The following is a 27,467-nucleotide window of genomic DNA, read 5'->3' as shown; positions in this document are numbered from 1 at the left end:
GGTCTCATATATGCAAGATTTTCCTTTCTTAACCAGACTGATGGAAAATAAGCTTGGAGATAAATTTTGCCCACATGAGTCTGCCGCCATTATGGCTAGCTTGTCCCTTTCTCACACTTGGGCTACATGGGAACTGTGGTTTACCTATCACAGAGCTACATTTCCCAGCACCCTTTGCAAACGACTGTATCCAGGAATTTTTGCAGAACTGAGGCTGGGTACACACTGCACATTTAAAGCACATATTGCTAGCCATTAACAATGCAATCCTATGCCTGTCTACTCAGAAGTAATCTTATTGAGTTTGATGGCACTTTCCCCCCAGTTGTGTGCATAGGATTTCTGCCCAAGTGACTGTTTCAGCTCCTATTTCTAAAGTTTCTAAAGTCCTATTTCTAAGTTGCCCAACAGCTGGAAAAATGCTTGAGATATATTTCCTGATTAATATCTTCAACCATATTTGCCTCAATTTGTTCACAGGAATACAGTCATGTTTGACTATATGGGACATTAATCTGCCACATGAAGTGCAAAACCTGAGAAAACATATTGAGCTGAGACAAGAGTTAGCAGAAAAAATGAAGAGCATTTCTTTGGATTAACTGGCTATGAAAACACGTATCTCACTGGGCTCATACAGGAGGTTTCTGTTCTAGCTCCATTGAAATATGCAATGTAAATATTTCTCAGGATGCATCAGCATCAGTTTTGTTGAAAATATAGAGAATATTATTGACTGGGCAGTGCCTTAATTTTCCAGTGGTGAAAGGTACGTAGGAAACCCAGCTGTAACATGTAACCTGAACTCCTTTCATCTGGTTTTCAGTGTCTTTTATACCACTCCACATTTAGAGTAATTCCACTATCCCATGCTGTATTTATGTATGTATATTTAATCAAGCAATATTTTTATACTTTGTAACTTTTTGAAGCATTATGATATAAATAAAGGCATGTTATAGAGCAGGGGTCGGCAACCTAAGGCCCTTGGGCCAAAAGTGGCCCATGGGGTCATTTTACCGGCCCACGAGCCACCCCCGAGCCAAGCTACCTGCTTGGCGAGTCCTTTCATGCTGCGCTAAACTGGTGCGGCGCGGAGACTCACTTCGGCGATGCCGGAAATCACAGATGCCAGTGCCGGAAATCGCTGTCGGAATAGCTTCATTGGACACAACCACATGCCAGGTCAGCACTAAGTCCAACTGAATTAAATGGAATTTACTCTGTGGTAAATGGGGGCTAGATTACAGCCCAGCTTTGGTCCCGTTGAGATCAATTCAACTTACATAATCCTGTTTGCATCCAACCTGTTTAAAGCACTTTAGATTGCTATTGTTGTGAATGTAATTATGATTTCATGGCGTCATTTCAGTTTGTGGGGCATTGTATCCAATGGAATGGGTGTTCACTCTGTCGCGAGACACTAGTCAAGAGCAGACTTGCGGGAAGTTGGCTGGACTCCCTCGGTTTTTCCTCTTGTCTAGACACACACAGTACGTTCTCCTGACTCAGCTAAGTTTTTTACTAGATTATGAACCGCCTTTTTTTCTTTAGATTTCCTTTAACGTTGTTTTTGTTCTACAGTTTTTGTTCTACAGTTCTTTGTCCGCACGTTGTGGTTTTTTCCACGAAAAAAGAAAACCCTTTCCATTGCTCTTTAGGTTTGGTCATCCCACTTATTTGCTTATTTAAAAACGGTTTGGCCACCTCCTCCCAGTTTGCTGTTTTGAAACTGGCAACGAAGTGAGCGTTCCTATTACATCCCTGCCGGCTCGCTTTGGCAGAGACATAGTGCCTGCCCCTTGTCCTTATCTTCCTGGTCGGTGGTTGTGACAAGGAGAGTGTGTGTGTAGCTTCTGTTTTCCCCCATTCCAGGTCCACAGCGTGGCAAATGGAGTGTGTGGTGTCACGCTTTTGTCTGCCTTTTCTCCTGGTCCACGGTGTGGCAAATGGAGTTGAGTATTTATTTGGTGAAAATTTGAGTCTGTCTCTGTGTGTGCACATGTGTGCACACACACGCCTCTTTGCTGTCTTAATGGCTGCTATGGAGGACACTTGTGGCTTAAGCCGCCCACCTCTGAAAAAAGCAAAGCAAAAACTGAAGCACTTAATGTCCTATAAAGCCGGAGGATGTGCTAAGACTGCTCCCCTAGCTCTTCCAAGGAAGCGTCTTTCTTCCATAATTTTACCCCAGTCCCAGGCTCACAATACAGAGCAGGCGTCAGCTCCTAAAAGTGCTTCCACTCAGTTGAATGCTCAGACTATACCACCACCTGCTGATTTTATTACAGAAACTTCCAGGGAACGGGGAAGTAGGCAGGGTTTTTTTTTCTCTTTAGGGACCCCGTCGGTACTTTCTGCTTGGCGATTCTGGAAAACTTCCCACAAGTCTTTGCTCCTGTCTAGTGTCTTCATTGGATGCAACGCCCCCCTCTCAAAACTGCACTTCAGATGAGATCAATTGTTCTTTCTCTGTTGAATGCCGGTAGCATATTCCTGTCAGGATGCTCCTTCCCCTTTCCCACATTCTCCCTTGGCAAAATTGTATTTAATTCTGATATTCCAGGAGATGTTCTGTTTGCCCTTTCACACCATTCACCTTTCCCTTCTAACAAGCTGGAATTATAGTGGGAATGTAAAGCAAGGTGATTTAAGGCGGTTGCTGATGACCCGAAGGGGTTTGGTTAGGACCCTCTTCACATGACAGAGGCAGGAGAGAAAAAGTTCCATCAACAGAGTGATGGCTCCTTACAGGATGAGTAAGTTACCACTCCAATGTGTCCAGAATCTTAACTTTACTACTCTGTTCCACAAGGTCATGTCTACTTTAGGTTTGGCTTTGCAGAAAGCCAAATCTGCTGAGGCTTCAACTACTAGTGATGTTTCTTTATTGACTGATAGCTGATAACAGGCCATTTATATTAAAGAGGGTGGCTAAGACTGAGCTGGATGTTCCTTTGCAGTTTAGAAAGGGCACCAATTTGGCAGATAAGATTTATTTTCTGGAGACTGATTTCATGGCTTATATTAAGACTCTTTCTGTGGACTGTCCGGATGCCATTATTTCCTCTTGCAATTTATTGCCTCAGGAAGTTGATGCGCAACTGAAGGATATGACGGGTAGGCATTTGGATTTTGCCTTGCATAAGGTGCATGAGGCCACAGCATTGTCTATGTGGGCGGCTTGCCCAGCTGCCTTTTGTGCAAGGGCATGCATGGTTTGGTTGGAGGACTTGCTGCAAAATCCACCACAGGATATTGTGAGGCTGAGGCAGACCTTAAATAAATCACTGCAGGCGCAAGCCTGTATGGCTCATGCCACCTTGGGTGTGACTCAGTTTTCTGCCAGCACAATGTTGGCTCAAGTCATGGCATGCCACACTTTGTGGTTAAAAAATTGTTAGGTGGATGCAGCATAAGAAGTCTATTTGGCCACTGTCCCATTTTTGAGGGGAGTCGCTGGTTTGAGGATGGGTCCCTGAAGGATGTGCTTATTGCATCTATAAATAAAAGAAAGGTGCTGATGACAGTGGCGGAGCAAGCCGATCGGGTGACTGCGACGGCACCTGTGCCCTGCTCCTGGGGGCACGGGCACCCACCCACATGGGCACCGCGGGGCCACTGAGGAGTCTGCCTGCCTCCTCCCACTCTGCGCGGAGCCTGCGGGCGCCCAAGCCACCACATCACTCCCAGGAGGGACGCGTGGCTCAGGCGCGCTGCAGGCCCTGCGGCGAGTGCCACCCACCATTTTGTCACCCCCCTTAGTGGGGACACCCGGGGCAAGCCGCACCTACTGCCCCACCCCTTGCCTTGCTACGCCCCTGGCTGATGAGTCAGAAGGAGCATAGGAGATATGCCAGGCATTACTCCCCAGTCCTTTTGCACCTTTCATAATCAATACAGGCAAAGGGACTTTAGGTTTAGACCACAGGGGTTTAAGCCTAGATTCTGTTTTTTTATTATTATCAAGTTCTTTTTTGAAGACATCCATATATATTTTCCATCCTTAAATTGAACTATACCTAGGAATAAATAGTTACATAAGAAAAGAAATACAGGAAAAATTACATAGCCACTAGATTCTAAGCTAGACAGGGTTCCCAGTGTTTCCCAAGCACTGCTGGTTCAAAAAAAAAGTCCCCCAAGAACCATAACCAATGGTGGGACAGCCAGCCAAGTGGGGGGTTGACTGCAAGAAATTATTCCTGCTTGGGTGGAGGAGGCAAAAAAGCCACTTGGGGTGGCTGGGTGGAACGGGACAGAAGATAGTTTAATAAAAATGCTAGTTTTGAGGGCTGGCGATGAGGGGTTTTGGCCTTCTCTTTTGATGTCGTAGGATGGTGAGTTCTCATTTCTGACTTACAAGACCAGTGCTTTAGGTTATTTAAGCTATTGGGCTGGTTATCATTTAAGGAGTTTGTTTTTTATTATAATGGCTATAGGTATGAGGAGAAGAAAGATTGTGAAGTAGAATGTTGAAACTAATTGGCCGATAATAATGAATGGGTTTTCTCCGGGTTGGCCCCCAATTCATGTTAAAATGGTGATGTCTGAGATTAAAAGTCAGACTAGTATCTGGGACAGTGGACGCTAGCAGTAGGTGCGTTGTTTTGATAGATGAGTTATTGGCATAATAAGTAGGATGAGGATTGAAAATAAAACGACTAGGACACCACCCAGTTTGTTAGGGACTGAGCAAAGAATCGCATGGGTGCTAAAGACTAATTTACTATGGTGGATGTTGAAGCCACTGGATTGGATAATTTCTCACCATGTGACTGAGGCAGGAGCAAAGAATTGTGGGGGGCAGGCTGAATCTCCTCAGTTTTTTTCCTCCTGCCCTGATGGAGCAGTTCGTCGTCCTCCCCCCCCCCCCCCCGGCATAAAACTTAATGCAAGTCCCCTATCCAGCTTCATTCCATCTCCAATTCCAAAGCACCCAGAGAGTTGAGCAGCAGTTGAGGCTTGCATGCCTCACCTCCTAACATGGGGGCCATTGGTACCCTCCCAGCAGAGCAGTGATTTCAAGGACTTTACTCAATCTTTGTGGTTCCAAACAAAAGGCCACAAGAAGTGGAGGCCAGTGTTAGATCTCAAATTCCCCAATCACTGGATAGTTTACAAGAAGTTCAGGATGCGCCCCATTCGACTCATCAGCAACCTATTAAAGCGCCACTTCGGGTAAGACCAATTGTCCTTTCTCATATAATGTCTTATACTTTTAAACTTCTTTTCTCTTTAAATAAAATAATGTGCTACCATTTTCTGTTTTTTGTCTATTTGTAATGTTATGGCTACATGCAGATTCAGGATTGTGAAGTTCTCTGTTTTAACACATTCTTGTTGATATACCACAAATTTTCTGTGTATATACGAATGTATAATTTGCAGACTGTACATGACCTTTATGTAATAAAAAGAAACATTTTTTTTAACTTTCACACAAATTTCATTTTATGTCTTTTGACAGATGCTACACATAACTGTAAGCTGAGTGAAGTTTTCTGTTGAAATCAAATTGTTCTTAGTAATTAATCAGTTACATTAATGAGATCATGTATGTGTATATCACTTGAAATACGTGTAAATTTTTATTCATTACGTATGATATATCTGAAATGAGGTGAATTGGAGCAATCAAATTACGATGCCAGTAATCCCCTCCCCCAAATAAGATCAGGACCTCCACAAAGCCACACATACAGCTGCTTCCTTTGGGGAACTCTGATGATGGAAGCACACAGACAGGAAGCCTTGCTTCTTCCCTAAACGGCTCTCATCACAGATTCTTTTACAGATTTATAAACTGCCTTACAGCTAGAAGCTGATGGCATGGTATACAGGAAGATAAAATACAAAAGATTAAACTCCAGTCAAGTAATATACAAAATGTAGATGTTAGGGTAAAGTGTGCCTAAAACACATAAATTAGTGCAAATAGCATACGCAAAATAGCCTACTGACTGTATTCTAATTATCTTGGCAAATGTGCACAAGTCCCTTTGAAACTATCAAAAGCTCCTATGAAAGGGCTTCAGGAATTTGGAAGGGACTACTGCAACCCCAGAGTCAGCCATGACTGGACCTAATGGTCAGGGGTCCCTTTACCTTTACCTTTTTACAGGTTTTCTCCAGATATAGCCCCTCATTGGTCATGCTGGCTGGGCTAATGGGAGTTGGAGTCAAAATATCTGGAGGGCACTGTGTTGACTACATGTATTGGCTACAGAGGGTCTTTGCTTTAATTCTCAACATCTCCCGCTAAAATTTTTGTTGTAGGTCAAGCAACGATTACATCAAACATTTAAAGAAGTTGCTGGACCGTATTGATCTAACTACCCACAAGCAAGCTTCATGTGATCACACAGAGGTTCAGTATTTGAAAAAGAGCTTTAAAAAGTGCTCTCCTGGCAAGGACAAGTTCTGGAAAGTGACAGACCCATGTTCTGATTGGCATTTTTATTCTGTACTTGTTTATTGGACTCCCTAGATTGTCGATGCTCAAATAATGACAGGAGCAAAGGGACACTGGTAATAGCATTTTGCCAACTTGTGACAGAACAGTGATGAATCAGAAGCAGCTGTGTACTCATTGAGATTGTCCCAAGAAGTAACAGTGCCAACCTTACAGGTTCTAGTTGAACTTTGTGGGGGAGATCCCAGTTTTTCCTTTAGGCAAATTAGCTGTTTATTCAGCTATCACTATTGTGGATATCAGCATATCAAGGAAATAAGACAGAAAAACAAGAGCAAGTAGTAGATTATAAAAAGCCAGATGATGATGGAAATATTAGTCTTCAGTGGCAACCACAAGTCACCATTATGAAATGGACAGTGTTGTACCAAATTCTGATGATCAGCATTTATGTCAAAGGTAAGGGAATTTCATTAAGACATTTTGGGAGGCTGCTTCGTTTTCCTTTTCCACCCTTCAGATGTTGATGCTTACAAAGCATAAGAGAATCATGAGTCTTACCTGTTCTCACAAATGAGAGATTCCACGTGTTCAGGTTTCATATGCTCATACAAAAGTTCAGCACCACGAAAAGAGGTTTAGAATGTGCTCCACTGAGGATGAATTCCTGAACTAGCTTGAAATCTTACAAGAATAGCTCAGGATACAGCTGTCGCCATTAAGTGCAACAGTCATTTTTGACACATCATGGACTGGAGCAACTGACTTTAGCTGATTGACTACTAGCTTGTAAAATAAGGATTTTTGCTTGTAACAAACTAGCCATATGACCGATTGAGTACCATCTTGTTTTAAGATGAGAGCCAAACCATATAAATAATTGTACATGGGAGTGGGGTAGGGGAGAGGTGCTAATGCAGCGAAGGCTAAGCATGCTCAGTGATTATTAAATAGTGACTGTTGTAGTAGCAGAGACAGAAAATTAGGTGGGAGTACAGGCAGAATGGAATATCCTGGAGTGGGGAGTGACTGACTTACTGGAACACTGAGCATCATCAGAACTCCACACTGCAATATTTTGTTGCAACTCAGTCATTTGCATGCAGGTATCAGTATCAAGAGCCATCATGTGTGTGTGTTTCTCTTTTTAAATACAATTTCAGAATGGTACCCTTGTTCTAGAAGATGGAAAGTACATGTTTATTAAAGATCCTGGAAGCTCTCAATGTGAAACTGACAAGCAACCATACACAGTGCACACAGTTGGGCTGTACTTGATAATCAAATACATACGTGGAATAACATTGATCTGGGACACAAATACCAAAGTTTCTATTATAATGGAGCCAAACTGGAAGGTAAGCACAATGTAGATAATTTAAACACTTAACTATTTTTACGTAAGATTTAACAGTTAATTGTGCTTGATCATATCCCTGGCAATAATAATGCAAGCAGAACCCTGCTTCTTATATCGTTACATCAACTTCTTACATCATCTTCATTAGTGTTATTACCCCAACAACATATGTAACCTATAGATTAGGCTTCCTCAACCTCGATTCTCCAGATGTTTTGAGAACACAATTCCCATCCTGACCACTGGTCCTGCTAGCTAGGGATCATGGGAGTTGTAGGCCAAAAACATCTGGAGGGCCGAGTTTGAGGAAGCCTGCTATAGATTCTTATTTGTATCTCAGGAGCAGACCAGAAGAGAGCAGTTCCCTCTCTGGTCCACACAGAGGGCCTGCCCCCAAGGAAACCTACTGGTGTGGCCAATTCCCTCCTGGGGTAGGGCCCAGGATGCAGCACAGCCAAGCCTAGGAGGTGCCTCACCATATCTTTCTGCTTGCAATACCGAGACAACTACGTGGCCTTTGTGGAAATCGCAATGGAAATCTTCAGGACGAATTCACCACTAGGCATGGTTCACTAGCCACCAGACCAATGGAGTTTGGCAACAGTTGAAAGACAAGCTTTGCATGTTGGGACACAATAGCCGAGACGTACCCATGCGATGCAAATGCATACTGCAAAGAGTGGGCTGAGAAAAAATGCAAAATTATTACAGGCTGTGGGTTCGGAGCCTGCCACAGCCAGGTAGGCCTTTGGAAAGAAGATTTTCTCAACACTTTTATGCATAAAATCCCTGACAATACTTTGGGTGGTTTAGACAATAGCCTGGTAAGGTCCTATGTGAGGCAGCCACTATGTTTCAGTCTAACCTACCTCACAAGCATAGTAGTAGTAGTAAATAATGATAATAATAATAATAATTTTTATTATTTATACCCCACCCAATCTGGCTTGGTCATATGGTGGAGAGCAGACACATTCCCAACGCCATGCCGGGCAGCGGATCTTGGCGCCTGGCTAAGCAGTGGAACCGCAGACCTGCACCCTAACAATAATGGTAGTTCAACAACACCTTCTCCTTAGGTTGACCCCACTCCATTTCACAAGGCTTGCATCGAAGAAGCTTGCGCCTGCACCATGGAAGGGAAGTACCTTGGGCTCTGTACTGCGGTTGCGATGTACGCAGAGGCATGTGCAGCAACTGGCATCTGTGTACAGTGGCGTACCCCAGAACTTTGCCGTAAGTGAAACATCTACTAATTCACACGAACGGTTTCAGATAGTGTTTCAGACAGGGCTGGTGAGCTTGTCTCTCTGCAAATGTTATTGGGATGCAGTTCCCATCATCCCTGACCATTGGCTATCGGAGCTGAAGTGCATCAGCATCCAGAGGACCACAAGTTCCCCATCCCTGCGCTAAATAATCTCTGCTTCTCTTAAAACAGGGTGGGCCTTAAAGTGCACTCCCAGAGGTCAAGGCAAGGGTGGATTCAGCTGTAGCACCCATCAGTTGGTGGCTGGGGAAAGCAGAATCCCCTTGGCTGGCAAGCAGCAGTCCTCCAGAGACAAAATCATAAACCTGTAACACAGACTGGGGAAACATGAGACATGTATCTGCTTAATATGGCCATTTTGGGAAGCACCAAAAACAAAAGGCGGAGATAAAGGGGAACAGGGGCTTTTAAAAACACTGAAATGGGTTTGGAAGTTACTAGAGTTTACAGATTCTGAGGCCTCATTCACAGCATGCATTTAAAGCTCCAGGATCCCACTTTACAACAGTCACGGCTCCACAAAAATAATTCTAGGACCTGTAGTTTGTTAAGGGTGCTGAGAGTTGTTAGGAGACCCCTATACTCTCCCCCCACCCCCCACAGAGCTACAATTCCCTAGGAGGAGGGATTGATGATTAAACCACTCTGGGACCAGTTGCCTGAATGTCCTTTATACCTTCTCCATCCCGGTTATTAGCTTTATCACAGAAATTCTACCCAGCAAAGACAGTTTTAGTTTTTCCCCAACTTAACATATCCTTTTTGATTTCCACCCACGTCATAACAAAATTATACAATTCATATTTGTCATGCAATTCATATTTGTCATAGTAATACCTAAATACTCTAATTTTTACACTTTTAAATCCAGAGTCTTTTGCTCTGCTTATATTCATTTTGGTTTTCTGATGGTTAACCTTAAAACCTGCTGGCATGCCAGATCCATTTATCCAAAAATCTTCCTGTCCAATCTTCTTTATTTTCCAGACCATGTGTCGCCTCTCATTGCTTATAAACTATTGTCATGCCTATAGTCTGGTATCAACACAGTTCACAATGCTGGAAATTTATGTCCATTCCTATCGTAGTCTGTAATCCATTTTAGAAAAGGAATTTCAAGCATTACACAAACATCCAGGTTTTCTTTAATAGACCTCACTTGAGATCCTTTTATTTCTTTAAACCAAATGGGGTACGTGTTAAGTCCTTGCAGATTTTAAATAATAAAAATAAAATTAATAATAATAAGAAGTTCCCCTCCCCTCTTCTCTCCATTTTCAATCACGGCAGGACATTCAAATTTCATCCCTCCAGCTCGATAGTCTCATTCAGATTGCAGCTCACTGTCCACATTTCCTCTGGAGGCGCCTTTAATTTTGATCCAATATATCAAGAGGTGAAGGAGCTTTGCCTCTTGCAATGGCAGCCGTGGAGCCTGCCTCAGCGGCGCAGGGCTTGAGACCAGCAGGAGCAGGCACAAAGACGTCCACAGGTGCCTTGTCTCCCGGCTGCCTTCAGGGGTTTTTAGAGGGTTTTACAACCTCAGGTAACCCCCTCCCCTCCGTCTGAGTCTGGTCCCAGAAGGGAGAGACGTTGCCATGGCAGAGACCAGAACCGGAAACCCCACAGATCTTCAATAATGATGTCATCTGGAAGAGAACGGAAATGAGAAACTGAATTAACAGCCTCTCTCAGGAAAGCCCTCTAAACATTACCCAAATCCAAGGGTTCAGCCACCTCAGCTTTTGTAGCTGGAGTCAGTCAGGGCCCTGCCTACTGAGGCGAAGTGAAAAAGGCCTGCAAGGCACAGCTAATACAGCAAGAAGGCCTGGGAGGTCTTTCTCGGGCATGAACCATAAGGCTACTAAGTGAAAAGTCCCCAAGGTGTGGAGATTCGTTTACCTTCCTCAGGTGCTGGCCAAACACGGGACCGGTGTCGTTGGGCTATTGCCTTCTGCAGAGGAAAGAGAAAGCTGGATCAGACGCCATACACTGGTGTCACTGGCCATACACGTCCCGGTCCAGGGGTCCAGGGGCATGACTAGCTGCTGCAGGAGGAACAACGTTAATTACAGTCCTGTTATCTGCGGAGCTCCGAAGCCTGCTTGCTAAGCCATCGCCATCTTGGAACCACTAGAAATGCTTTCTCTCCTCTCTCAGTCAGTAGCATCTTCATCAACCCCACTAGGGTGGGTTTCCAGATGCTGGACCAGATGAGCCTTGGGTCAGATCCAGCAGTCTGGCTCTTTCGAATTTTTTTCTTACTAGCCCCCCCCCCAAATCCTATACCCTGAGCTGCCCCCCTAGCCTATTCCTGCCTTGCCCTTCCCAAAATGGTGTCTTTGGGGGGGTTACTTCCTCACCTGGTGTCACAGGAGGCTCCTCCTTGTTCTGCAGCGGGGCCACTTTATTGCTCTTTTTGAGCTGCGTGAAGCTTCTCATTCGCCTGAGCCTAGAAGACGTGACGCAGAACAGAAATACGTTTAGCCTAATAGAGAATTGCCAGCACATCCCTCCCAATTCCTTCCCTCTTTCTGCAGCTGAATGAACTGTAGGACTTCATAACAGCTGCAAAGAGGGAGCCAAGAGCATTCAGGGCTTGGAGAGAAAGGAGGTACCAGCTCCTGCCATTCCAGGACCGAGAGAGCCTGGCTACCCTAGTTCATGCCCTGATTGCTTCAAGACTGGATTGCTGCCATGCACTGGCCGTGGGGCTTCCCTTGTGCTTGGAAGCTGAAGTTAGTGCAAGATGCTGCAGCGTGAGTGCTGACAGGAGCAAGGCCTTGTCAACATGCATTGCATGTCTTCAATTTGGTACCTCGTCGAAGGTGCACACCTCATTCCTGGCATCCGTCTGCCCTGTGCACACTACTAACACATTTGTACTACAAACAACAACACAAACAAACAAACAGCAAACCACCAATCCTGCATTGAAGATATATAATTTTCATTAAATTTTCTGTTTTGCAATTTAGAATATTCATTTAAACAACCTTAAAATAGCAATGACTTCCCTTCTTTTCTTTCCATGGTTCATTTTACATAACATATATCCTTGCATCTTTTACATAAACGAAACCATTCAGTATTTTATTATTGCATCCATCAAAACTTATTTACACTGTTGAATTTATCTTAATCCTGCCAGCATTTTCAGTTGTGCACAGTTATTTCCCATATATTCCATAAACGTTTTCCAATCTCTAAACGTATGTTCTTCTTGTTCTCTTATGTTAAGTCTGCAAGCTGCGCATATTCTGCTAACTTAAGTTGCCTTTCTTCTTTGTTTGGGACCTCACTTGTTTTCCATTTTGGGGCTAACAAAGCATGCGCCACAATAGTGGCATACATAAATAACCTCTTTTGACACCTGGGAATTTCAGTCTGAATTCTCCCCAACAGAAAGGACTCTTTTTTTTGGGGGGGGAGTACTTTTGAACATTTTTTTCAATTCATTATGTATCATTTCTCAATATTCTCTTACACCTTTACAAGTCAGCCACATATGAAAGAATGTTCCCTCAACCTTTTTGCATCTCCAGCACTGATCTAATTCAGACTTATACATCTTAGCAAGCCTACTTGGAGTTAAATACCATCTGTACATTATTTTCATGTAGTTCTCCTTCAAAGAATAGCATGCTATTAACTTCAAATCACTTTTCCAGAGTTTTTCCCAGAGGTTAAAAATCGATATTGTGACCTATATCTATTGCCCAGTGTGTCATTGAGGCTTTAACAAACTCAACTTTTGTTTCCCAATCTAATAACAGATTCTACATTTTGGAGAAAAGTTTCTCTTTGTTTTTGTAATAGTTCTTTTGAATTGTGAGCTTTGGTCCAGAAAACCATTTTTTCCCTATCTAATTTAAACATTTTATGTAACTGATGGTATTGTAACCAATCCGTGACATGGCTCCGTACATTTTGAATGTGTTATAAACATGCAATGCCAGATGGCACTGGAGAGCAAATCAATTTTCTATGCAATTTGTACATAGCGATTTTTTCTTTTCTTACAACGATTTAATTTCTTATCTATAGAGGGGGTTTTCCTGTGTGTAGATCCATCCCTGGTCTTGCATTCTGCACTAATTTCCGCTTCTGGGTCAAGCACAAGGGAAGCCCCATATAGACTGCATGGCAGTAGACCAGTCCTAATGAGTTGTAATGGGGTTTTTTGGGTGGGGGGGATTGTGATTTAATTAATTTCTTGTAACCAACCTTGGAAGGATTTGTATCCTGAAAGGCGTGGTGATGGCGATGGAAGATAAATGAGAGAAGGCAGGATGGCAGCTGAACTTGCATCCTTCTAATTAAAAGGTTTTTGATTGTGATGGATGGAAAACAGTTGGCCATTTCATAGCGATGCCTCTTATCAGAAAGGTGCCGCAAGGAAGATCTGTTCATGTTCTATCAGCAGTGCTGCAGCTTCCGAGACAGGAAAATTTGCCATGCCATATGTATAATCAAATGTGGCATCTGCCTCTGTGTGTGTGTGTAGCTGGTTCACCTCAGCAAGAGAGAGGAAAGGCATATTGTATTCTTCTCGTTATACAAGTCTTAGTGTTTTCTTATGTCATCCATTCCTTCAGCCATACTAGGCAGGACGCCTCTTAATATAAATTCATATCTGGCAAGGCCTCTTTCTTTTTTGTCTATTAATATTTTCAATTTAATCCTCGGATTTTCCCCTTGCCAGACGAATTTCAGTAATGATTTTTGCCAATCTCTGAGTTGTCCTGTCCCTTCAATTACCGGAATTGATTGGAATAGGAATAACATTCTAGGTAAGATATTCATCTTTATCACTGATATTCTACCCAGGAATGACAGTTTCAATCTACTCCATTTATATAGATCTTTCTTAATTTCCTTCCATGTATTCTCATAATTATCTTTAAACAAATTAATATTTTTTGATGTCAACCAGATTCCCAGATATTTCACTTTTTTTTGGCCACCATAATACCTGAGGATGTTTGTAGTTCTTTTATTTCTTCTTTGATCATATTCTTTAGTAACATTTTTGTTTTAGTTTTATTAAGTTTAAACCCAGATACCTTTCCAAAATCTTCCACATTCTTTAAAGCCACTTTAATACTATTTTTTTGGATCTTCCAGGGTTAAAACTGGATCATCTGCGAAAGCTTTCATTTTGTACTCCTTTGTTCCTCCTTTATACCTCTCATTTCTGACACTTCTCTCAAGTTCTTATTCAATACCTCCAAAACCGTAATAAACAAGGGTGACAAAGGACACCCCTGTCTAGTGCCCTTAGAGATCTCAAAATTGTCAGACAAGTTATTATTAATAATCAATTTTGCTTTTTGTTCTGAATATATAGTGTCTGCTAATACCTTTCAATAAATTTTCTCCAATCTTAAGTCCATTCACGTTCCATGACAATAATTTCAAGGCCATTGTCCAATTAATATAAGTCTCGTTTAAATTTAGGGGTCCTTATTATTATCCTCTTCCTCTTTTTCTTCTTCCTCCTCTTGTTCCTCTTCCTCTTTCTTCTTTTCTTCCTCCTTCTGGTCCCATCCTGGTCTGGCCTTCTCTATCTTCCCTAGTTCATTATCATATCTTCTGGAGAACTTCTCTAAGTCCTGAAGACTACATAATTTGAATCTTTTGTCTTTGTAATAAAAGGCGATTCCCTCCGGAATCTCCCATCTGTGCTGGATCCCATTTTTCTTCAACAGGCCAACTAGTTGTTTATAAATGTCTCTTTTTCAAAGGAATCTAAATGGAATCTCTTTAAATATGATAATTGTCTTACCTTCAATACATAAATTTTTGTTATAATTCAGTCTCAAAATTCCATTCCTTATATCCATTGAATTAAACATAACCAGGACATCTCCTGGTTATTTCACCTTTGCTTTTGCGGATTTTACTTTTATTCTAAAAACATTTACAATTCTTTTAGGTCCATCCAAATCGCTAATTGTTTTATTATTTTGGCTCCATCGCTTCTTGCGTTTTATTAATTTCTATGACCTCTCCTCCAACCCGTTCTGTCTCCCTCTTTGTCTCCTTTAATTCTTTCTTTGTGCATTTCATTGAGTCTTCCACAGCCTTGGATCTAACTGCAAAGTCTTTTACTTTGCCTGACAATCCCCCCCCCCAACTGCTTCTATTTTTTTATCTAACGTTTCCTGTACCTCCAATAATTTTTTCTCCATATTGTTCATTCTGCTTAAATTCTTTCCTTATTTCCACCATTAAACTTTCCTAGTCTCTGATCTCCTTCCCCTCCTTCCCATTCTCCTGCCTAGAGGGATGTCTTTCCCCTGGGGGGCCTATTCCCTTTTCCTCATTTTTCCCAGACATGATGTTTATTTTGCCCCAAAATACTGTTTGGGTCTCAAATTGTCCTGTGTAATTTTTCTGACAACCTCCAGGGGTCGTAAGTCCAATCTTTCTATTTTTACGTCAAATTCCCTCCCGTCCCACACGATGGCAGCAAACAAAAAAATGACCTTTCCTTCAGTACAGTTACTTTCGTTTTCTTTGTCTATTACACTGTCGCGCCAAAGAAAGCCCACAGGAAACAAAGAGCAGAAAAACCAAACTACTGTATATGAGGAATAACAACAACAACAACAACAACTAATAATAAATTTTATTTATACCCCGCCCTCCCCAGCCAAGGCCGGGCTCAGGGCGGCGAACAGCCAATAATAAAAACAAGTTAAATGAATACAACTGAAAAAACAAGATATAAATACATTAAAACTTTAAAAGGAAGATATTTGTAATCCAGTTTGCATTCTTCTTCTTTTTCCGCCGCTTGTCAGCTTAATCCACTGGTGACCTCTGAAAAGCGCCACAAACTCCAGCAACAATAGTGAACAGAGTTTCCAATGTCTTCCTCCTCACGAAACGATGCTGGCAAGGGGGTGAATTTTATAAGTCCCAGCGCCAAAATCTCCTTCTCCAACACTGTCTTAAAATCCCCCAACAAAGTCCGCTGATCGGCTTAGTCCACTGGAAGCCTCAAGAAAACGCCACGTACTCCAAAAGCAGTAAGGAATGGGCTTTCCGGTGTCTTCCTCCTCACGAAGTAATTCCTTGCTCCTCCTGCAACCTTCCGCCATATGCCGTCTTCTCCCAGCTGCCGGGACGGACTCCCTTTCTGTGCCCTGCAGTTCTTCGAATTTTAATAAGTTCATTTTTGATGCAATGGTCCAATAGACTCCGCCAATTACAATTCCAAATTCGTTTTTAATTTTTGGAAGCTCGCCGCTTTCATCAGAAGCCTGAGACTGTGCAGCGCGGGGTTAGAGCTTCTCCCCCTGGTGCCCGTAGTTCGATCCCGTCTCCGGGTTTATTCAAGATCTTCGACAATGATGTCCTCTGGAAGAGAATGAAAAAGAGAGACCGAATTAACAGCCTCTCTCAACAATGCCTGCCAAACAATACCCAAACCCAAGGGTCCAACCACCTCAGCTTTTGTAGCTGGAGTCAGTCAGGGCCCTGCCTACTGAGGTGAAGTGAAAAAGGCCTGCAAGGCACAGCAAGAAGGCCTGGGAGGTCTTTCTCAGGAATGAACCATAAGGCCTTTAAGTGAAAAGTCCCCAAGGTGTGGAGATTTGTTTACCTTCTTCTGTGTTTACCGACACGGGACTGGTGTCGGGCTATTGCCTTCTGCAGAGGAAAGAGAAAGCTGAATGAGACACCTTATGTGAAACTACAAAACCCACCATTGACGGGTGCAAGGGAGCCCACAAGCAGGCCCAAGCCAGGAAAGACTGGCCTCCCTCAGGCTTGGGCCCAATCCCTTGCCCCAGAGGACCTCCATGGGCCCTGCAGCCTCCTGGGCAGAGGTGGAAGGGCAGCACCAGGGAAGAGGGCAGGACATGCCTCTGGCATCATCCTGACACCCCAAGAACACATGCCACTGCAGAATTGGGGGCAAAGACCACATTCAGCGGGCAGAGGGTCTGGGGGATCCAGTCCCTCCTCTTTTGTTTCCCCTACTACTAACCTCAAGATCAGGAAAAGTCCTGAAGAGTTTTGTCACCACTGCAACAAGAGAAGGACATGGGGACAGGTTAGTTCGTCCTTTTGCAGTTTCCAAGATTGTTCCAAGAATCTTCTCCTTGATTCCCCTGCTTCTACACTCCTCCTACAGGGGTGGCAAACCCCAGGCCTTGGGGGCCAATCTTGGCCTGCAGCCCCCCGAATGCGGCTCACAAGAGAATGTGGCCCTCTAGCTGAGCACTGTCCCCTAACCCTGTCCTATCAGCTGCCTCGGCCTCCTGCCAGATCCAGCAGTCTGGCTTTTTCGACTTTTTTTCTTACTAGCTCCCCCCCCCCCCAATCCTATACCCTGAGCTGCCCCCCTAGCCTATTCCTGCCCTGCCCTTCCCAAATGGTGTCTGTGGGGGGAGGTACTTCCTCACCTGGAGTCACAGGAGGCTCCTTGTGGTGCAGCGAGGCCACTTTATTGCTCCTTTTGACCTGAAGGAAGCTTCTCATTCGCCTGAGCCTAGAAGAGGTGATGCAGAACAGAAATACATTTAGCCTAATAGAGAATTGCCAATAGGGGTCACCCCTATTCATGGAGGAAGAGGGGAGTATCTACGCTTATGATCTGAAACAGCTAGAATGAAAGGAGCATTAGAGAAAGGGAGAATTGGGTGGGTGAAGCTCTGGAGCCAATCACACAGTTGCTGCCAGCTCCTCCTCCTATTTCAGCAGTCTGGCCCCGCCTCCCTGCAGGGCTGATTGGTTAACTGAGGTTTGGCGGGAACCTCCAATGACTAGCACAGGGAGGCAGGCCAGCCCAACCAGCTGGTGGGTCCCAAGTGGGCCGAGGTGTTGTGCGCGGTCCCTCAAAGGGCACCCACAAAGGAAGGTGTGAGCGCTCATTGCGTGCCCAGGCGGAGACCCGCCCCTCAGCCCCGAGAGACCCACCAGAAGGAAAGATGACTCGTGACAACGTGTTCTGGAATAAAAAATTGGCCACAGATTTATTAAACCTTTCAGATGTAGGAAGACCTTGGCTTAGGCATTGGGCATGTTTCCCTCCCAGCCCCCCAGCCAGGGGGAACAGGGGCTCCTCAGGGTGAATGGGATATGGGAGGATGCACAACACGGTGTTTGTGTATGCTGGCAGCCCACCCCCATATCCCTGCAACGCAGCGGAGTTCACTGACAACCTTTCAGTGAAACTCGCTTATTGTTGTTGTTTAGTCGTTCAGTCGTGTCCGACTCTTCGTGACCCCATGGACCAGAGCACGCCAGGCACTCCTGTCTTCCACTGCCACCCGCAGTTTGGTCAGGTTCATGTTTGTAGCTTCGAGAACACTGTCTAACCATCTCATCCTCTGTCGTCCCCTTCTCCTTGTGCCCTCCATCTTTCCCAACATCAGGGTCTTTTCCAGTGAGTCTTCTCTTCTCATGAGATGGCCAAAGTATTGGAGCCTCAGCTTCACGATCTGTCCTTCCAGTGAGCACTCAGGGCTGATTTCCTTAAGAATGGATGCGTTTAATCTTCTTGCAGTCCATGGGACTCTCAAGAGTCTCCTCCAGCACCATAATTCAAAAGCGTCAATTCTTCGGCGATCAGCCTTCTTTATGGTCCAGCTCTCACTTCCATACATCACTACTGGGAAAACCATAGCTTTTACTATACGGACCTTTGTTGGCAAGGTGATGTCTCTACTTTTTAAAATGCTGTCTACGTTTGTCATTGCTTTCCTCCCAATAAGCAGGCGTCTCTTAATTTCGTGGCTGATGTCACCATCTGCAGTGATCATGGAGCCCAAGAAAGTAAAATCTCTCACTGCCTCCATTTCCTCCCCTTCTATTTGCCAGGAGGTGATGGGACCAGTGGCCATGATCTTCGTTTTTTTGATGTTGAGCTTCAGACCATATTTTGCGCTCTCCTCTTTCACCCTCAGTAAAAGGTTTTTTAATTCCTCCTCACTTTCTGCCATCAAGGTTGTGTCATCTGCATATCTGAGGTTGTTGATATTTCTTCCAGCAATCTTAATTCCGGCTAGGGATTCATCCAGCCCAGCCTTTCGCATGATAAATTCTGCATATAAGTTAAATAAGCAGGGAGACAAAATACAGCCTTGTCGTACTCCTTTCCCAATTTTGAACCAATCAGTTGTTCCATATCCAGTTCTAACTGTAGCTTCTTGTCCCACATAGAGATTTCTCAGGAGACAGATGAGGTGATCAACTTGCTTATACAAACCCCTTTAAGAGGGGACCCTTGAATCGCCACCATGGGGAGGGGTGAGTCACCACTTCAGGCCCCCCCCCCCAATTTAGGGAAGAGAGACTCAAGGATTCTGCGGGCAGTGCAGCTGTCCCATGCAGGGACCGAGCCTGCAACCTTGGCATTATCAGCACCACGTGATAATGAACGTACGGGAATTGTTCTGGGGAGAAGGAGATAGGGCAAAGAATAGGATGGGGCCCCACAAACTTACCATTCTGTCCCGCGAAGGACTAGTCCGCTGATCCTGCCTTCCTCCTGGATTTCTGGAATTGACCGCATTGTTGCTGTTGCCTCCGCCTCCTATTAAAACAAAGCGTCTCCTAGATCTCCTTCTGCACTCCCACCTCTCTCTCTGTCTCTCCTCACTAACCCACAATGGACACCTGTAGTTGGAGGCTTTTAAAGGGGAAGCAGGAGATGTCACAAAGGAGGGCAGGTCATTGTTCCCATGGCAACCCACCCACCTGGACCCTGGGCCAAACTTGCCCCCCCCCCCGATGTTTCTTCAGAACTTGGAAGCACCTGCTGTTCCGTCTGCAGGTGAATCTTCTCTTTTGGAGTTCATGTTTTTATATCAGATCATTCTTCACTCAGCCCCATTTCCAAAGGGAGACAATCCCAACGTCCCTTGAAATGCAGTAGAAGACGCCCAAGTCTAGGGGTGTCCATAGCACAGGATTAGACAATCTGCTTTGCATTATCCCCATCCTCATAGATAATCCTGGATGACATCTCCAGGTGGGGCAGAGAATGTTCCCTGTCTGAAACCCGGGAGAGATGCTGCCGCTCAGTGTAGACGATGCTGAGGTGGATGGGTGGATTCTGGCCTCTGTAATGAAGCAATAGGCAAAGGGTCCCGAAGCAGAGCAAGTTGGGGGGGGGGGCATCTGTCAGGGACTCTTCATGGTGATTCCTGCATTGCAGGGGGTTGGGCTAGATGGCCTTTAGTGTGGCCCCCAGTTCCACGATTCTGTAATTCTAGGTTTGTACTCTGTCCTGGGTCGTGTCAGATTTATGCAGCATCACTTTTCTATATGCCTGCTTCAGTCCTTGGAGACCTAGTTCATTCACCCTTCAAAAGCATGTCTTTAATGTGGTACCTCGTCGAAGGTGCACACCTCATTCCTGGCATCTTATCTACCCTGTGCCCACTACAAACAACAACAATAACAACAAACCACCAATCCCACATTGAACACACATACACACACAATTTTCATTAAATTATCACATGGATCAAAACTTATTTACATTGTTGAATTTATCTTAATCATGCAAACGTTTTCAATTATACACAATCCCCCCCCCCTATATTCAATAAACATTGTCCAATCTTCTTTAAACGTATGTTCTTCTTGTTCTCTTATTCTATATGTTAGGTCTGCAAACTGTGCATATTCCATCAGTTGAAGTTGCCATTCTTTCATTAGATGTTAGCCCTGCCCCATAAATCTGTTGAGTGGAATTCTGTTCCTCATTTTAAAATAACCCTGTTTATTTCCCCCCAATGTGTTCCCTGGGTGTAATCAGTGTGTGGTGATCTTGTGGGAGTGACCCAAAGAGCCACAATAAATGTGATAATGTGTACCCCTGTAAATCCTTGAGTGTGCTTCTAATAGAGAAATTATAGTAGCCTGTTACTTTATGAAACTGATGATTTTTCAACATGTGCCGCCCTCATTGGGGGCAGAAATACAGCTAATATGTAAATCACAAAGATACAGCACAAAGCTAGAACATAAGTTGCTCCATGATGCAAATGGCTGCACATGACACAGGTTCCCAACATGCACACTAACACAATGTATTCCTGCAAGGTCATCGCAGAACACAGTGGGAATCCGAGCTTAGTCAGCAGAAACAGCCAATGCTTGATTGATCTATCAACTTGAATGAGGTAATGATGTACGATTGGTGGAAATTGAAATGCTTTGTTTGGAACTTTATAAATACCACTGCCCAGTCCACTGGGCGGGGTTTCAACTTTTGTGGAGCTATCCCATTGTAACCTATTGCTTTGTAATAAACAACGTTGGACTTCTACCCCCCAGTCTCCTGAGTTTTCTTTATTGGCATAACGCAGGAGATAAGTCATTTTTTTGCTTACAACAATCTGTGCTTGTGTGTGTGTGTGTGTGTGTGTGTGTGTGTTCACCTGCATGCGTTTGTGTGTGTTTATCTCGGCCTGTTCCCTAAAAGAGGCACCCCAAGATCAGGGTTTTGAGACTCGAGAGCTTTTCCACAAGGAAGTTTTGATGTCATAGTAGGGTTATTCCCACGTACCTCTTTGGGCAGATGTTGATGTGGTTGGTGGGGAGTCCTAAGACAGCTTTGATTTTGGGCAGATGGTTATGCTTTCAGCCCCATGGTGGAGACATGTGGTGCATCTGCTCATGCATCTCAGTAATGTGAAGTGCTTTTACTGTACCGTATTTTTCGCTCTATAAGACGCACCCAACCATAAGATGCACCTAGTTCTAGAGGAGGAGAACAAGAAAAAAAATGTTCTCTCTCTCTGCTCAGTGCCTCTCCAGCAAAGTGGCAGGAGAAATGGAAGGGGCTCCGTTTCTCCTGCCGCTTCGCTGGAGAGGCGCTGCGCAGAGAGGAAAAGCTGGACAGCGGCTCTCCACCGAAGCGAAGCCAGGAGAGCAAGAGGGATCGATCCCTCTTGCTCTCCTGGCTTCAGCGAAAGCAACGTGAAGCCTCCTGAGCGCACCGGGAGCGCTCCTGCTGCACTAAGAAGGCTTCAGGCGGCTATCCCTGAAGCCAGGAGAGCAAGAGGGATCGATGCGCACCAATCCCTCTTGCTCTCCTGCTTTCAGTGATAGCTGCGCAGCCTGCATTCGCTCCATAAGACACACACACATTTCCCCTTACTTTTTAGGAAGGGAAAGGTGTGTCTTATAGAGCGAAAAATACGGTAATTCGAGCCATTTTGTGTCATGATTTATTTTATTTTTTGTTAAACTGCTTTGGTTTTATAAAGAAAAGCAGGATATAATGTTTTAAATTAATAAAATAAGTCTTCTCTCTGCAGTCACCACCCCACTTAATTTCAGATTGTTGGGGAGCGGGAAGAAGGGGGACCCAGAGGAGAAGCTCAGAGGGTGGATGCAAGGTTTTTCGGGCAGGCTCATGCAGTAAAATGAAGCCTTTTAGGAATCCAGGTCCCAAAAGATAGAACCGTAGAGCTGGAAAGGGCAGGAATCTCGACTAGATCATATATGACAGATGGCCATCCAACCTCTGCTTAAACGCTTCCAAGAAAGAAGAGACCATCACCTTCTAAGAGAGTCTGTTTGACTGTTGAACAGCTCTTACTGTCTGAAAGTTCAGTCGGAATGTAGCAGAGATGGAGGATCCTTATCGTTGGCCTTGCTGTTTGGGGCTGCTGGGAGTCCAGCAACATCTAGAAGGCCACAGAGCTCCCACCCCTTGTACGCAAGCACCAACACTTTGAAATGTGCCTGAAAATAGACCAGTAGAAAAATCTTCAGAGACAACAAAAAAAATCTTCAGATGTCTCTGAAATGTGTCCCAAAATAGACCAGTAACCAGTAGCTCCCTGCAACAATTTAGAGGTTGCCAGTGCTTGGGCAGCAGTGGCCAGACTTTCTATTCAAGAAGGTACTGCTATTACCTCAGTTATAACTTACTGTTTCTTGATCACCGTACAATTTCCCCTCTGAAAGTGGGACCCCTGACCGTTAGGCCCAATCATGGACGACTCTGGGGTTGCGGCGCTCATCTCGCTTTACTGGCCGAGGGAGCCAGCGTACAGCTTCCGGGTCTTGTGGCCAGCAGGACTCCCTCTGGTTCTGGCGAACCAGAGCAGCACACGGAAACACCATTTACCTTCCTGCCAGAGCGGTGCCTATTTATCTACTTGCACTTGACGTGCTTTTGAACTGCTAGGTTGGCAGGAGCTGGGACAGAGTAACGGGAACTCACCCCATTGCAGGATTCGAACCGCCGACCTACTGATTGGCAAGCCTTAGGCTCTGTGGTTTAGACCACAGCGCCACCCACGTATAGCTCATAACTAATTTGCTTTTGCTTTTCCCTTTTCGTACAGAATGCCCTACAGTTCCAGGTATGTTTTCTTCTTCTTTGTTCCATATGTGACAAGAAGTAAGAGTTTTAAAGGAAGATCAATTAGAAGCGGCAATGGGGGGGGGTAGCCTTTTTTTTGCCCCAGGTGAAATCTCCAGAGGGGCACCATTGAGGCTCGCAGCCTGTGAATGTGTGTACGCAAATGTGGGGTGGGTAGGTGCCAAACTGGGTCTTTGAACCGGGTAAAATAAAGGCAGATTTCACCCCTGCTTAATGAGAGATCTTCACATGGAGGCTGGCTGTAGCATCTCCTTAGAGGAATGGATTATTAATTCTTGGTGGTGCAGACTTATAGTAAACTGGTGGATTATACAGAGGAGACTCATAGGCATAGCCTTGGGGCTCAACATCAAAAAAACGAAGATAATGGCCACTGGTCCCATCACCTCCTGGCAAATAGAAGGGGAAGAAATGGAGGCAGTGAGAGATTTTACTTTCTTGGGCTCCATGATCACTGCAGATGGTGACGGCAGCCACAAAATTAAAAGACGCCTGCTTCTTGGGAGAACAGCAATGACAATCCTAGACAGCATCTTAAAAAGCAGAGACATCACCTTGCCAACAAAGGTCCGTATAGTTAAAGCTATGGTTTTCCCAGTAGTGTGGTATGGAAATGAGAGCTGGACCATAAAGAAGGCTGATTGCCAAAGAATTGATGCTTTTGAATTATGGTGCTGGAGGAGACTCTTGAGAGTCCCATGGACTGCAAGAAGATCAAACCTCTCCATTCTTAAGGAAATCAGCCCTGAGTGCTCACTGGAAGGACAGATCCTGAAGCTGAGGCTCCAATACTTTGGCCACCTCATAAGAGAAGACTCCCTGGAAAAGACCCTGATGTTGGGAAATTGAGAGCACAAGGAGAAGGGGACGACAGAGGACGGGATGGTTGGATAGTGTTCTCGAAGCTACCAGCATGAGTTTGACCAAACTGCGGGAGGCAGTGGAAGACAGAAGTGCCTGGCGTGCTCTGGTCCATGGGGTCAGGAAGAGTCAGACACGACTAAACGACTAAACAACAACAACAGGGGAGGGGCAAGCCCCCCCAATCAAGTAAGTAAAAAAAATAAAATGCTTCAGTAACTGAGGTTCTGCCCCACCTAATTTAAAGCCTCCCCCCCCAATATATGCATGTATAAATATATATGTATGTATAAATATGTCAGCATTTATTACATTGCAAATAAGATTTTACCAACCCATTTAAGAGGTAAGGGCTGCAATCTCTCACACACTTACCTGGGAATCATCCCGGTGCTAACTTCAGAGTAAACCTAGAGAGGATTGGATAGCAAATAGCCTGAAGTGGATTGGGCAGGGCCCAAGGCACATTAGGTTTATTTTGTAGGAATAGCAAGCCTCCCAGTTTATCAGCAGTGCCCATTACTATTGCAGAAATGTGCAGAATGTGCTTGCAGCAGCTGAATAATGAGATCTCTCTCTCTCTATATATTTGTTTTTTAAGTACCAACCTCATGTCGGTTTCAAAATAAATACTACCAGGTGAGCTGAATTTTCTCTCTCACAGCGAGAGTTCTGAATAAAAGCTTTCATTCCTGTCCCTTGTCGCTTGGACACACAGCAAGCACTTAATACAAGGCAATGTTCTTTTTTGTTGGCATTCAGTGTTGAAGGCCATTTTCTAGAATCATGTGGCAAACAAATTGCCTGTAGCTGGGAGATAAATTTGATCATCATTAAAAGCTGCTCCTGCGGTCTAAGCATAATGAAGCTGTGATCCGAATTGTGATTCGAAACTGCAGTTGTAAGAATCACAATTTTGAGAGAACAGGATCAGCTGAATTAAATTGTGCTGAATCCGGCTTTGGGGCCCCCAGTTTTGCTCAGAGGCAACTCCAACATTGCTACCTTTCGTTATTTGGATTTTCCAGATTGGGGAAACGTTTACTTCCCCCTTTTCTTCTTCTTAAAACCTAGCCTATCCAAGAAAAACAAAGAAACTGCTGTACCTTAAGGCTCATAGTCCTTTTTTTCTTGTACAAGTTTAAAATTATCTTTGGGCATTTTCTAGAAGCAGGAGAGAAAACCCTTTTGTGATAAATCAGATAAAATCACAGTACAAGAGCAACAGTTATTTTATTTTAGTGTTTTGTTGGAAGCCGCCCAGAATGGCTGGGGAAACCCAGCCAGATGGGCGGGGTATAAATATTAAATTATTATTATTATTGTAGTTCAAAAACTTAGCTCTTTACTGATGCTCTTTCACGTCGTCCGATGCTTCAGCTGTGTTTACTATCCTTGCTAGGTGTAAATGAATGTAAGCTGGTTCCTGTGAAGGGAACAGTTAATACAGACAGCTGCAAAGGCCAAATCCTGATGGCAAAGTGTGTTGGGGAATGCCAAAAAGCAATCTCGTAAGTTGATTTTGGTGCGTCTTCATAGACATCTAGAATAAGCTGCATACATTGTATTGAACAGGGGAGGTGAAGGTACCGTAGATTGTGGGGAACAATTCTGCTAGACAATCACACAGTAGAATGTAGTGATTTTTTCCTCTTGATTCAGCATGCGGAAACGTGGTTACAAAGCATGGATCCATATGGATTCTCAGGATTTTTGCATTGGGTCACCCCAAATTCACCATCAGATCACATGTCTGTGGCCACAGCATGAAGAACAAAAATGATACATCCACTGTTTCATTCAGAATCCCCCCCCCCCCGTTTTCCTTCTCTAAAAACGATGTGCGTGTTATGGTCAGGTGCGTGTTATAGAGCGAAAAATACGGTATATTACCCATTTACTCACCTGAAAAGGAGTCCTGTTCAAAGTGAAATATGTTTAGAGGAGGAAGTGTGATACAGTAAGCAGGAGGTTTCACAAAGAAAGCTGGAAGACCACCTTGATAAATAAGCACACCTTGCAGACCTCAAAATGAAGCCACCTGAGACCTTCTGAAAGTTCATACATAGACCATTTTCAGAAGCTTGTATCCCTAAACTTGGCTCTGTTTGTCAAGTACCAACAGCTGTTAGTTTGCATTCAATTTGCAAGTAAATGAAAGTAGTTCATTTCCTGCAGATGAATCTCAAACCGGAGAGCAGTCAATGAACAAAATAAGTTCCTCGGGCAAAAATTAAGTCTGGAATCTTAAGAATCCTGTTTCTGCAGGATTGCTTTCTTGCTGGAAAACAATTCCCTTTGAAGTTCTGTTAGAAAACTCCCCTCCTGCGCAGAAACAGCATGCAATGCAGGAGCTGCTGGTGGCATTTCCTATCATTTTGGGTCCTTGATGAATACACAGGCGACTTTCTACATAGAGAAAGCCTTAGGAGTTTAAATGGTTTAAAATATTTTTCTAATAGACAAAAGCAGGAGAACATTTCACGCGCTTGTTCCTTGCAGCCATCAAGAAAACTCTAACTATGCTGAAGGTCAGTGGAATAAGTCACCCTGTATAACCTGCATTTGCTCCATAACACTTCTGTAATTCTGATCATTACCGGTGTTATTAGAATATTTGGGGGGAGGGGGAAGGATTAAGGCTGCAAAGGAAAATGCAAGATAAAAGTGAATGGTTATGGGCACCTTCCAAATTAAGTCAAATTAACTACAGGCTGTATCTAACTAACTCGTTCCATCAGTACAGGGATTTACATAAACAAAAATCTGCTTTCTCGGGGTGGGGAGGGAAAACCCCATAACAGATTAAGGGGGTTGGTTCATGGGGGTGGGGCTCCACTGCACAAGCAGAAATCCTCACGCTGACCAGATTGGTTGGATATTGCCCATTGAAACTGACCACAATCCAAAGATGTCTACGGTTCTACACTTGCGTATGAGATCACTTTATGACTTGCTCTATGACACCTGCTCCAGATGATGCCTTTCTCCTTTTGACTGCCAATATAGAGCCTAGGACTTGCTGATCAGAAGGTCGGCGGTTCAAATCCCCGTGATGGGCTGAGCTCCCGTTGCTCGGTCCCTGCTCCTGCCAACCTAGCAGTTTGAAAGCACGTCAAAGTGCAAGTAGATAAATAGGTACCGCTCCGACGGGAAGGTAAACGGCGTTTCCGTGCGCTGCTCTGGTTTGCCAGAAGCA

General features: G+C 44.3%; 2 protein-coding genes across 5 annotated transcripts in view; both read left to right on the top strand.

The window, feature by feature from the left end:
• The window catches only part of LRRK2 (leucine rich repeat kinase 2), an 82,154-nt gene extending 76,713 nt beyond the window's left edge, over positions 1 to 5,441 (top strand). For both annotated transcript variants that reach the window (XM_083399214.1, XM_083399215.1), the window contains one exon: positions 481 to 5,441. In XM_083399214.1, the coding sequence (XP_083255340.1) occupies positions 481 to 602 (122 nt within the window). In that variant the 3' untranslated portion in view covers positions 603 to 5,441. The remainder of the gene's footprint in view (positions 1 to 480) is intronic.
• MUC19 (mucin 19, oligomeric) lies at positions 1,095 to 25,933 on the top strand. Of its 3 annotated transcripts, XM_083400167.1 has the most exons (6): positions 1,095 to 1,185; positions 6,280 to 6,874; positions 7,579 to 7,773; positions 23,370 to 23,387; positions 24,870 to 24,907; positions 25,671 to 25,933. In XM_083400167.1, exons 2-6 carry the CDS (start codon positions 6,866 to 6,868, stop codon positions 25,678 to 25,680), a joined length of 270 nt encoding a protein of 89 aa, XP_083256293.1. In that variant the 5' UTR covers positions 1,095 to 1,185; positions 6,280 to 6,865; the 3' UTR covers positions 25,681 to 25,933. The 3 variants fall into 3 exon arrangements, 1 of the variants encoding a protein (XP_083256293.1); XR_014502131.1 differs by lacking the exons at positions 1,095 to 1,185; positions 6,280 to 6,874; positions 7,579 to 7,773; ... (1 more) ...; positions 24,870 to 24,907; positions 25,671 to 25,933 and adding exons at positions 7,959 to 8,515; positions 8,855 to 9,011; positions 10,336 to 10,475; XR_014502130.1 differs by lacking the exons at positions 1,095 to 1,185; positions 6,280 to 6,874; positions 7,579 to 7,773; positions 23,370 to 23,387 and adding an exon at positions 23,470 to 24,457.
• The last annotated feature ends 1,534 nt before the right edge of the window (positions 25,934 to 27,467 follow it).

The sequence above is a fragment of the Podarcis tiliguerta genome (assembly GCF_965153285.1).
Source record: "Podarcis tiliguerta genome assembly, chromosome: 10".
Lineage (NCBI taxonomy): Eukaryota > Metazoa > Chordata > Lepidosauria > Squamata > Lacertidae > Podarcis > Podarcis tiliguerta.
Note: the sequence above shows the minus strand (reverse complement) of the source record. Positions and strands in the feature narration are given on the sequence as shown.